At 38.9% G+C, this 12,725-nt stretch overlaps 1 protein-coding gene across 3 annotated transcripts in view; it reads left to right on the forward strand.

The window, feature by feature from the left end:
• The window catches only part of LOC127450164 (cAMP-dependent protein kinase catalytic subunit alpha), a 64,871-nt gene that overhangs the window by 25,976 nt on the left and 26,170 nt on the right, over window positions 1–12,725 (forward strand). Inside the window, exon 1 of one of the 3 annotated variants that reach the window (XM_051714015.1) lies at window positions 7,569–7,802. The exons of the other annotated variants lie outside the window; for them this stretch is intronic. Within the exon in view, the coding sequence (XP_051569975.1) occupies window positions 7,679–7,802 (124 nt within the window). The 5' untranslated portion in view covers window positions 7,569–7,678. Of the gene's footprint in view, window positions 1–7,568; window positions 7,803–12,725 lie in introns of those variants that run through there. 3 annotated transcript variants of the gene reach the window in all.

Below are 12,725 nucleotides of genomic sequence, written 5' to 3' on the forward strand. Positions count from 1 at the left end.
GCAGGGTATGTTACGAAAAATAGCAGTTCAATTGCTATTTATTTAACAGCTATAATAAAATCAACACAACCAAAACTGAAGTAAACTTTAAAGGAAAAGATTGATATTGAGACTTTAAGAATCAATAGAAGGAGCATTCAATTGAAGATCGTGATTTAATCAGAAAATTTATATTTTACCCAGCCATAGATACACTATATTGCCAAAAGTATTCGCTCATCTGCCTTTAGACGCATATGAACTTAAGTGACATCCCATTCTTAATCCATAGGGTTTAATATGACGTCGGCCCACCCTTTGCAGCTATAACAGCTTCAACTCTTCTGGGAAGGCTTTCCACAAGGTTTAGGAGTGTGTTTATGGGAATTTTTGACCATTCTTCCAGAAGCGCATTTGTGAGGTCAGACACTGATGTTGGACGAGAAGGCCTGGCTCACAGTCTTCGCTCTAATTCATCCCAAAGGTGCTCTATCGGGTTGAGGTCAGGACTCTGTGCAGGCCAGTCAAGTTCTTCCACACCAAACTCGCTCATCCATGTCTTTATGGACCTTGCTTTGTGCACTGGTGCACAGTCATGTTGGAACAGGAAGGGGCCATCCCCAAACTGTTCCCACAAAGTTGGGAGCATGGAATTGTCCAAAATCTCTTGGTATGCTGAAGCATTCAGAGTTCCTTTCACTGGAACTAAGGGGCCAAGCCCAGCTCCTGAAAAACAACCCCACACCATAATCCCCCCTCCACCAAACTTCACAGTTGGCACAATGCAGTCAGACAAGTACCGTTCTCCTGGCAACCTCCAAACCCAGACTCGTCCATCAGATTGCCAGATGGAGAAGCGTGATTCGTCACTCCAGAGAACGCGTCTCCACTGCTCTAGAGTCCAGTGGTGGCATGCTTTACACCACTGCATCCGACGCTTTGCATTGCACTTGGTGATGTATGGCTTGGATGCAGCTGCTCAGCCATGGAAACCCATTCCATGAAGCTCTCTACGCACTGTTCTTGAGCCAATCTGATGGCCACATGAACTTTGGAGGTCTGTAGCGATTGACTTTGCAGAAAGTTGGCGACCTCTGCGCACTATGTGCCTCAGCATCCGCTGACCCCGCTCTGTCATTTTACGTGGCCTACCACTTCGTGGCTGAGTTGCTGTCATTCCCAATCGCTTCCACTTTGTTATAATACCACTGACAGTTGACTGTGGAATATTAAGTAGCGAGGAAATTTCACGACTGGATTTGTTGCACAGGTGGCATCCTATCACAGTACCACGCTGGAATTCACTGAGCTCCTGAGAGCGGCCCATTCTTTCACAAATTTTTGCAGAAGCAGTCTGCATGCCTAGGTGCTTCATTTTATACACCTGTGGCCATGGAAGTGATTGGAACACCTGAATTCAATTATGTGGATGGGTGAGCGAATACTTTTGGCTATATAGTGTATATCAGCAGACATTTCAGATTTTACATGTATGCTTGGCCTGTTAACAGAAGTGGGCATTCCACCTAACATCAGTTCCAAAACCTACAGACTGCCTGGATGGATGAACTATTTCTTTAAAAAAAGAAAATTGTCAATTCTGACCAAAAAGGGTTTAAAAAAAAAAAAATTCTCAAGCAATTTTTATCTGTTTCAATTGCTGTCATTATATTGCATGTACTGTATCAGTGTTGTATTGGCTATTGACCTCCCTAGGTTCTAGATATTGATATTGGCATCGGTCCTTGAAAACCCAGTATCGGATGGCCACTTAATTATGGACATTTTTTATAATACTGTATGTTTAATACATTTTTGTTTAGCAAAAGTGTATTGTCAAAGAAACTGAAGTTATAGGTGATATGGAAATTTGGTTTAGATTGGCACCTCTTGATGGACTTAGTGCATTGGTGTTGTACTGCCGAGACACACACACACACACACACACACACACACACACACACACACACACATCCTGGGTACAGAGCCCTTTTTATTCATCTCCTTATGTTTGTGCTTTGGCCTGACGTTGGCTGCGTCATACAGGAGTTCCAGGGAAGCGGGCTGTCTGTTTCCCTGGAGACCTGTCAGTGTATCCAGCTTTATTGGGGTCCCAGTTTTCTACTGTCCCTGCTGTTCTTGCCTATCTGAACTACACACTAATGCTTAAAGTATCACCTGTTCAAATAGTGTTTTCCCACTCTAAAAACTGTAGTGACGGACTCAAGCCTTTTGAAAGTTTGCTGATTGTCTTACATGCATTTTATTTGTGATTTGATGCATTGTAAAGTTGTAGTTTTTGTAGCATCGGTTAACTCCATGAATGGGATGATATACTGAATTTTGATTTATCGCTAACCAATTTTTTTTTTAAACGTATCGAGGCAAAACTCGACATTTGAAACATTTTTTTCTGTCCATGTGATCATAAATTAAATGACCCATAAAACATAAAAATCTTTCTGTCGCTTGATTTTACCCTACTGCACTTTTTTCCTACACTGTTTACAGAGTTCACACAAGGTCCTTGAAGTGCTTTAAGGGCTTGAATTTAGCTCTTAAAAATTTAAGTACTGGAATACCTGGAAAATCGCCTTGTTTTGTTGAAAAGTGCTTGAGATTAAAACGGAACATTTCTTCCGTGTAATGTGTGTCCATCAAAGATGACATCCCACACTCTACTTTTATTGAATAATGTGTCTTTTAATATCCTTTCTGTTCTTTACAGTCAGATAAAAAGGTAAAAATAAATATGAATTTTAATCACAAATTGCACGGGTGCACTAAAAAAACTAGACTTCTCTCTCGTTAATAAATGAACAGCAACACCTGTGCAAGTCTGTGAGATGCGCATTAAACTCTAAAAGTGACAGTACCATAATAGTGCTTCTTATACAAATGATTGTAAACATTATTTCAAATATTGACAGCTTATATCAGTATTATATATGTATACAATTTCAAGAAATAATATGAATTGATAGAATGTAGAATTTTTATATTTTTAAAAAGTTAAAATGTGATTATAATAATCAAGACAAACAAATTATTAAAAAAATAATGTACACTTTCACAAAGTTTCACTGTTCCGTTCTATTGCTTGTTGTGCACCTGATCAACCTAAATGTAGTCCAATATCTTTGAAGGCTTATTTGTTTGTGATCTTTTCTTATAGTGAAAGGTGTATGAGAAACTCTTATTACTTAAACGGTGGGAATTTTATTATGTATTTTTTTTTTTACGGGAAATTATAATTAGCATTTTGCGCAAACATTTAAAAATAAATAAACACAATTTTCTGCCATACTTTGTCAAGTGTTATCATATCGAATCGAGATATTGAATCGTAAACCTCATATCGTATATCGAACCGAATCGTGAGGTAACCATATTGTCCCATCTCTAGTTAACTCCCCTTGAAGAAATAGGTCACCCCACAATGTACAAAAATCATAATTTACTCTCATGTTGATCCAATCCTGTATGCATTTTGTTCTTCTGTTTACCACAAAAAGAGATTGAGAGCTATGGTGGGGGGCAACTAAAATAATGATAACAACTATAAAAAAAAACCAACATGAACATTTCTCACTCAGGACCGGGAAGGATTTTTGCCATCCATTGCAATTATTTGTGTTCCCAGACCATAAGTATTGCATTCCCTCGCAAAAATTTTGCATTCCCTTGCAATTTTGGGGGGGTTCCCTTGAAATTATTTTGTGTTCCCTGAATAATGTGATGCATTTCTTACTAAAATTAACCATGGTTTTACTATCAGTTTAACTATGGAATTTGTTGTAAAACTGTAGTAAGCATTACAACAATCTGGCATGCCCAATTCCCAATGCACTCTAAGTCCTCGTGGTGGTGTAGTGACTTACCTCAATCCGGGTGGCAGAGGACGAATCTTAGTTGCCTCCGCATCTGAGACTGTCAATCTGAGCATCTTATCACGTGGCTTGTTGAGCGCATTACCGCGGAGATGTAGCGCATGTGGAGGCTTCACACTATTCTCTGCGGCATCCACGCACAACTCGTCACACACCCCACCGAGAGCGAGAACCACATTATAGCGACCACGAGGAGGTTACCCCATGTGACTCTACCCTCCCTAGCAACCGGGCCAATTAGGTTGCTTAGGAGACCTGACTGGATTCACTCAGCATGCCCTGGATTCGAACTCGTGAACTCCAGGGGAGGTAGTCAGCGTCTGTACATGCTGAGCTACCCAGGCCCCTGTAGTAAGCATATTTTATCAAGATGTTTGTACTAAAACCATAGTAATACAGGAAAACCAAAACTATGGTAATAATCATAATCATTCTGCCAAAAACAAAAAAAACCTTGTTCAAAACACCATAGTAATATTTTTTTTAAAAACCAAAACTGCCTAAAAACCAAGATTTTATGAAAAGTAACCATGGTTTCATAACCATAGCAAATGTGTTTTTAATAACAGTGGTAGCACAATGTAACCATGGTGTTAAACTGGAGTAACCATATTTTTTTGGCTGAATGATTAATTTTTTTGTTACCACAGTTTTGGTTTTACTATGGTTTTTCTATTAATTTAATGGCTAAAATGTAATTTTACTGTAAATTATGTAGTAAAATGTAAATTAAAATGTAAATGTTAATTTTAAGTAATTTAATGAATTTAAAATGTAAATTACTGCAGTAAAACCATGGTAAATTTTGTGGTTTGAGTGGTTTTGCTACAAATCCCAAAGATGAACTCTGTTTACTGTAGTAAAACCATGGTTCATTTTGAAAAGGATGCATATAGCTAATGCAAGAGCCCAAAATGTTAGCGATGGAACTCAGAACTTATTGTTAGTGAATGCAAAACCATTTCAGATAGTAAATTCCCTCCCTGTCCTCTAAGGGGCTCCATATATGGTTGAGTAAATGAGAACATTTTAATTTTGGGGGAACTAACCCTTTTACGGTTTTTGGTAGACTCTCCAGCATTTTTCTTCCTCTCCTCAGTCAAATTTTCCCTTCTTTCTGACACTTTTTAGGGCACTGCTTTTAAAATCCCACTAGGGCATTTGGATGTTAACTTTAAATAGCTCCTACCTTTACAAACTCTGTGTTCACAGAGTCAGCTTGCGGGAGCATGCCAAGTATCTGAGAGCTGAAAAGAGATTATATGTGGACTGTAGTCTTGAGGAAATTAGGTCAGGGAGGAGGGAGAGAGACTTACCAAAGGTGTCACTGTCCCTTGAGTATCCACCTGGCCAGGGTGGCTATATATGGCTCAGTCTTGAAATCCATCTGACTCTGAGTTTTCCTGTGGCTCTTCCTCACTCTCGCTGTGCCAAAGCATTTATTCCCTTAAAGAGGCTGAAATGCCAGGCCTGGGGCCGCGTGCTCTGTAAATGAGTGCTGCTCTCAGTTAAGTGTGTGTGCTTTTGCAGACCGGTGGGCTCTTGAGTGAGCCTACCGTCGATGCGCCCCTAGCCGACCCCCTTTGGCTTGCTTCAGAGTGAGCCAAAGCGGCCGACGGCCACGCTGATTGATCTGGCTAATCAATTGTGGACTCTGTCCACAGCAGTGCCAGCACTGCGTTTGAGGGACAGAAGGGACACTTCTTCTGTCCTAACCTCAACACGTTACTTCTCATTTAAGTTGACACTGGAGTCTTTTTTTCTTTTTTGCTATTAACAATTTTTATTGCTTCTTGTGTGTGTGTATGTATGTATGTGTGTGTGTGTATGTATATGCATGCATATACATGCATGTTATTTATATGTATATGTGTGTATGTATGTATGTGTAATATATAGAATAAACTGTGTATGTATGTGTGTGTGTGTGTGTGTGTGTGTGATATATATATATATATATATATATATATATATATGGAATCAACTTTAACCCCTATTATTTCCCCCTCCCCAAACCCATCCTGTCCCTCAAACAAACAAACATCCCTGTAGTCAAATCCTAAATTACACGATACACAAATATAAACAAACAAACAAAAAATATTTGAGATAATCAAAAATATAAAAATCAGCAAACAAAGAGAAAAGAAAGAAATCCAAAAAGAACAGAATCCACAATTACTACCACAATTTTGTCTGTCTCCACATGGTCTTCACTGAGAGCCTTCCAGAAAGGACAAATACCTGTCCCATTTCTTACCATACATGTCCAATCTGCCAAGCCGCTTATATGACATCTTTTCAAATGCCGCCACCCTACCAATTCGGTGAATCACTCTTGAAATGAGGGAGCGGCAATTGACTTCAATCCTCTAAGAATTATCTGTCTGCCAATCATTAAACTCATTTGGACCCAGCATTTGTATATTTGTCACCTACTTTAATAACCACCTTATCACCCAATATGCATAGTCTGGGGAGAATAAAATTTGAATATCTAAAACCTCACAGATAAAATTCTGGAAATCCCAGGAGATCAGCAGTTACAGAAATACTCAAACCAGCCCATCTGGCACCAACACACATCCATGCGATTTATCTAGTCAGCCAATCGTGTGGCAGCAGTGCTTAAAATAACACGGATACAGATCAGTAGCTTCAGTTAATGTTCACATCAACCATCAGAATAGGGAAAAAATCTGATCTCAGTGATTTGGACTGTGGCATGATTGTTGGTGCCAGATGGGCTGGTTTGAGTATTTCTGTAACTGCTGATCTCCTGAGATTTTCACACACAACAGTCTAATATAATGTAGAATATAATGAAAATGGCGCCAAAAACATCCAGTGAGCAGCAGTTCTGTGGATGGCAACGCCTTGTTGATGAGAGGGGTCAACAGAGAATGGCCAGACTGGTTTGAACTGACAAAGTCTAGGGTAAATCAGATAACCACTCTGTATAACTGTGGTGAAAAGAATAGCATCTCAGACTGCTATTGAATGCTTTGAATCTCTCCCGTTTCGCTAGTGTAACACTTGCAAAGTCTGGAAAAACCATAATGTTGTAATCCTCCCAGCACAACTTGTCCCCACAGGCTGACGATTTCGAATTCTTTGACACCCTACACTCCCCGCACAGTTTAACAATAAAAAATAAATCTGTTTCCACCGAGTAATGTTGATTGAGAGGATAATTGTAGCAAAGTGTAGTGGAGAATGCCACTAGGCTGCTTCCACTTGCATAGCACCACGTGACTCGACAGAGTCTTTTTTCAAATCTTTCTCCAATTTTATAGGTTACCATTCCGTTGGCTACCCAGAAGGGCCATCTGTCTATTGACCATGCATTTCATTGGACATGACACTGCTGTTATAGGTTTGCCCCTCCCCTTAGCTACCAGACCCCTGTTTGGATCAATCAAGTGCGTGCGTTTGTGTATGTGCTTGTGTTTTAGGCGTGTGTTTTCCACTTGAGGGTGAGTGGAGTGGCACTGTGTACAGAATAAATATTGATACAAACGGAGCATGAGGCCGATTGATTTGCCAGGGATGTCTGCACAGTGGAGCTGCAGCTGACGAAAGCGAGGGCTATAGTTCAGCGCTCAGCGTTTGGGTAAGAGAAGAAACTGCAGACTACATCAGCATACGCACTCCGATTCAAAAGCAGCGTGAAAGCCGAAGCACCTGGCTCTTTGGGTTAAAGTGAATGAAAGGATCGGGCAAGCGGGGACCTCTTGGGTTGAGGTGCAGGGCTATGAACTGGATGCTGTGAGGACTAGGAGGAAGGAGGAACAGCCTTGGCAGGGCCGATGTGTGACCGAAAAAGCTCCAAGAGGCATGGGGGGAAGCGGGAGTCTCGTTCTTCAGGAGGAGCAGTTGAGGGAGTTGGAGAAGGAGGTGTGGAGGCTCCCACGGTCCTGGTAGTGCACGACGGTGAGGGACTTTGTGTGGGAATGGGTTATTTCCCACTGGTAGTCATGGTACCCGTTTGGCAGAGAAGCAAGTACGATTGCAAAGATCATTCATATCCTGAGCCATTTATAAAATTGCAGCAGGGCTATTTTTACATGTGGCTTGATTTTTCTTTTTGAGTTGTTGTCAATGCTTAACTGTTGAGGCCTGGCCTTTGTTTTGGATCAGTTTCAAGCATCTCTTGTTGTAGCATTTTCTGTAGCCGTTGGATCAGCGTGAAGTTCAGATGAACTTTGGACACTGTTCACTATCCTGCCTTTGTCTCTCACTGTAGCTCCTATACTTAAATGAATATTTAAACAGTAGAAATTAGAGCCCGACCGATACGGGATTTTTGAGACCGATTTTAGAGAGGGAAAATTCACCGATTACCGATATGGTGGCCGATATATTAAATGTTTGAGCTGGAATGAAACATTTTGCACTGATATGACTATGCAAAGGTACTCTGAAGACTGATTTCTTAAATATTTTTTATCAAAGAATATGACATTATTATTATACATTGTCAACAAATTCTAGAAATTGACACTGAGAAAATAAATAATAAATCAAAATAAAATAAATAGCTAAATAAACATCAGTACTCTTTAGTATCAGTCAAATGCTGACTATATTAATACTGCTGAGATAAACAGATAAGCAGCGGTGTTACACCGCATTCTGCTATACAAGTTCAGGGAAAACATTCAACGGTGGAAAACCAGACTTTTAAATATGACATCTTATAAATGCAATGACTGGAATTGTTCAGTTGAAGTGGGTACCAAACTGTGAATCCTGAACAAAACAGTTTGGTGAATACATATTTACACATTAGCTTCCACTCAGCTGACAACAGTAGTTTCCATCCACTTTTCGCGCTATTTTGTTATCGACAAAGTGAAAATGCTTAAAGCATTCTGCCTGTTTCCATTCAAATGGCCTTTTATCGATACAAATGGTGTGCGTGATGACGTCATGCCTAAAAAAACACTTTGTTGCATAAGTTTTGGTTTATCGCAAAAGAAATCTGCCCTTAAACCGTTTCCATACAGAAATGTGTGTTTTCGGTAATTCGCCAGCCAGATGTCCCTAAGTTTTGGTAAAATGGGGAGGAGTATTGAGACAATTCATTGAAATTAGACAGCTTACTGTCATTTTAACTTCACAAATAAAAGCAATCATAAGAGGAGGAATTGCAATCAAAAGGGAGCAGTTGCCCTTCTGATAAGACTGTAATATTGGTCCTAATGTTGCACCTATCGTAGGTTGCAACCGGTCCCGACCCGAAAGCGAATAGTCATGGCACTGTTCAAGCTGGCAACCTGCACCAAGTAGTGGGGGAAACTTTCAGTCTTAGTATAAGGACCATCCATCGATATTTGTCTGCTGTGTGCACAACTATTAAAGAAAAACTGATGCGGTGTAATATCAGGGTTTACAGATGATACATTCTTGATATTCAGTAGGCTATTTTGAACAATCATCTAATCTAAAGCATTGCCATCACAACTGCATTATGTCCTACATATTTGTCCCACAACATTTAATGACCAACTGAACTTGATTGTCATCTAAAATTAATTTAATGTCATAATGCAATTTACATTTTCTGAAGAAGCTCCACAAATGCGAGATTTAAAATATTTAAAAGTTTTAAAAGGTTCAAAAGCTCGTTTTCTGAAAGTGAACTCCACATTGGGCAACTAGTTCTGATAGTTTATAGCCTTGAAGTGTAGAAAATGTTATTCAGCCGACTTTATTCATCTGCAAAACAGGGTACGGCTAATTTAAGTTTGAGTAAAGAAAATGCATATATAGGTCTAAAAATAAAAAACATTTCATTTGGTCATTTATTTAATTTAATACAGGGAAATTTGCTGGCATTTTTTCAAAAGTAAGCTAAACAATAATTTTATAGAATTGAGCTATACATTAGTGTTCCAAAAAAGCACGCTGATGTTTTTCTCCTAGTATTGTGTATTTATTTTTAATTTAAAACATCTTTGTGCACAGAAATTATGTTTTTTGTACTGTGGGCTAATTCCATGACTTCTGTCTATTATTTTGAATGGTGTGGAAAAGCAACTTTAATAAATAAATGGATGTCTACCATGATTAAATTAATCGCAAAGAGTGGCCATTCATTTGTTCTCCGTGCACTCGTCGATGACCGGTGCATGATACGAGATATTTGTGTTGGCACTCCTGGAAGTGTCATGTTTGCAGTGATCGGATCTTTATGGATTGATCTTAACGGCATGATCACATACAATAAATTGGCTTTCAAGGATGTATTCCTTGTTGTCATGATTAACACAGGCTAACGATTGGGGTAAATTCTGTCATGTGACACTACATTTTTGCATTAATGCCAATTTTCTCGACAAATTGTTTCCAAACCAGTTTTTTGCGACATTTCAAGTATCGACATAGTTTATGCGCTAGAGTTAAATGGAAAAATATTATGTCGACACTTGTGAAATTTTAGCGATAATTTGCACTTCCATCAACATATATATTTTTGATGTGCTAAAACTTTTTCGTAAGTAGCTACGTGATTAGCTAGTTAGTTATAAGCTCATTGTCACGGAGAGTAAAAGACGGACGTTGTTTATTTTACTTTCCAGCATCGTCTCACCATCTACGTAACAACACAGCATGAAATCAACACTCAACAGACACAATCCACCACCGCACTGTTGTCTGCTGAGCTGCAAAAAGATGCTCTCTTACCTTTCAATCTGCTACATTACTGACTGCACTGACAAACTATAGCTGGCTAACAGCAAACAGATGTGAGAAACGTGAGTGACATGGTTGTCAGGGACAGGGTTAATGTTATATTAGTTATATTGAAAAGGGAAAATGATGGGTCATTGTATATTAAGTTTCCAGTATGTATTTCACAAACTAGTTAATTTACCAAGACACCGCTTAACTCCGCCCTGTCTGCAGAGCCACCGTCAGCTCAGCTCTGTAAACAATGGAGTCGGAGCACGCTCTGATGGACAAACTACATAATGACACCAATTTTAAAGCATTGTTTTCTGCATTATATGATCTGAAAAAAGTTTTCATATCGGTAAAATATACGCCGATACCAATATATCAGTGAAAGGCTAATATTGGCCGGCCGATTTATTGGTTGGGCACTAGTAGAAATATGATACTACAGTGTGCAGTGCAGTCCTGTCAACCAATGTGTTTGTGAATGAGGCACTTTTGAAGCGCTCTCAGAGTTATATGGCAGTGGAATTGACGGGAAGTTGTTGGGTGAGGCGCTCTCTCTGTCCTTGGCTCTAACCAGAGCCTTTGAAGCAGAGATAATGGCAGTAGATTTGAGCGTGACTGACCTCGCACTATGCTGTCTGCCTCTTTCACCACTGAGAGAGATTGTTTAATTCCCCAACTTTGGGTTTAAAAGCATTGCACTTTGGGAATGTGTCGTGCAGAAGAGTCCTCTATGCCAGTGTTTCCTAATCCTGGTCCAGGAGATGCCCCTTACATCAACACATTTTGGATGTCTTCTTAATCTAACACACCTGATTCAACTCATCAGATGTTAGTAGAGTTTACAAGGCCTTTAAATTGGTTGGCTGTGTCTGAATTTGCGGGCCGTCAGAAAATGTACTGTATTTAATGAATATGTATTTAATGTTCTTTAGGAATGCAGGTCAGTAGTATGAATGCATTCCTGGACATACTTCATCTGGGGACGTGGGTATTGCCTGAATATATGACATAGTAACAGCAACCGCTAAAATAATCTTGGCTTCGTTTTAAACTAATGCAATTTAACAACAAGGAAAATTTTTTTTTTTGTATATATATAAAGTGTGTTTCTTCAAGCGCGTGTCTGTGTGTCTACGGGCAAATTATTTGTAATATTAATTTGATAATAATAATAATAATAGCCTAATAATAATAATAATAATAATAATTTAATAGGTTAATGGGAAAACGAGCCAAATATCATCTTGACATCGTGAAAGGCATCAGCTATTGGCGATCACTCTGACCGTCGTTGTTCCCTGAGATCATCGTCTGTCAGCACAACCCTAATGAGCATTTCTATCTATAAATTAATAAAATGTTCAGACAGTCTCCTTGCTGGTTTTTCCAACACATTCAGAATCATTACCACTTTTGCCGGTGTTGCTGTAGTATATTTTAAAGGCTCATATTACAGTTTAGTATTTCTCTGTAATGTAAAACAGTGTTAGCAATGCTACTTATAACATTCTTTCTCAGCCCTGGAACTCAAACCAATTTCTGATGCCCCCCAAAACATATATATATAAGTAATTAAATTAATATCATAAACGTGTAACAACTAGTCAACTAATGGCTTAAACTAACGACTACTAGTCAACTAGGAAAATCTTTGGTCGGGGGCAGCCCTAGTGATAACCAGATTTTTAAATCGATGTTGTCTCTTTATGCTGCGAGACACTGATGAGAGCAAGACACAAGATGGCAGAAGACCTCCACCTAAGAAAATTTGTATTTGACAGCCTTAAGGGCTAAGCAGTGTTCCCTCGAACTTTTGTACCAAAATACCAACATTTCACAATTCTTGAAATTAAAGAGTACAATAAAAATGCATAATATGCTGTTGTGCTATTGAACACACTCCTTTATTTAAAAAGTTAAATATTAATGTTAATATAAACACATTAAATAAAAACAATGGCATGTTGCCTTCAGTGTTTCTCTAGTAAACACTGCTTCATGTTTTTTAATTATTCAGGTACATAGCCATAATAATGAAGAAGTAGCCTAAGTATTAAGTAAACTAAGAACAAAGTAGGCTAATAATAACAAATAACTAAAGAGCAGTCAGTGGCTTTCTTTTAAATGTTGTTTGATTAAAATTAACAACATGGACAGCGGCAGATC

The sequence above is a fragment of the Myxocyprinus asiaticus genome, chromosome 13 (assembly GCF_019703515.2).
Source record: "Myxocyprinus asiaticus isolate MX2 ecotype Aquarium Trade chromosome 13, UBuf_Myxa_2, whole genome shotgun sequence".
Classification (NCBI taxonomy): Eukaryota; Metazoa; Chordata; class Actinopteri; order Cypriniformes; family Catostomidae; genus Myxocyprinus; species Myxocyprinus asiaticus.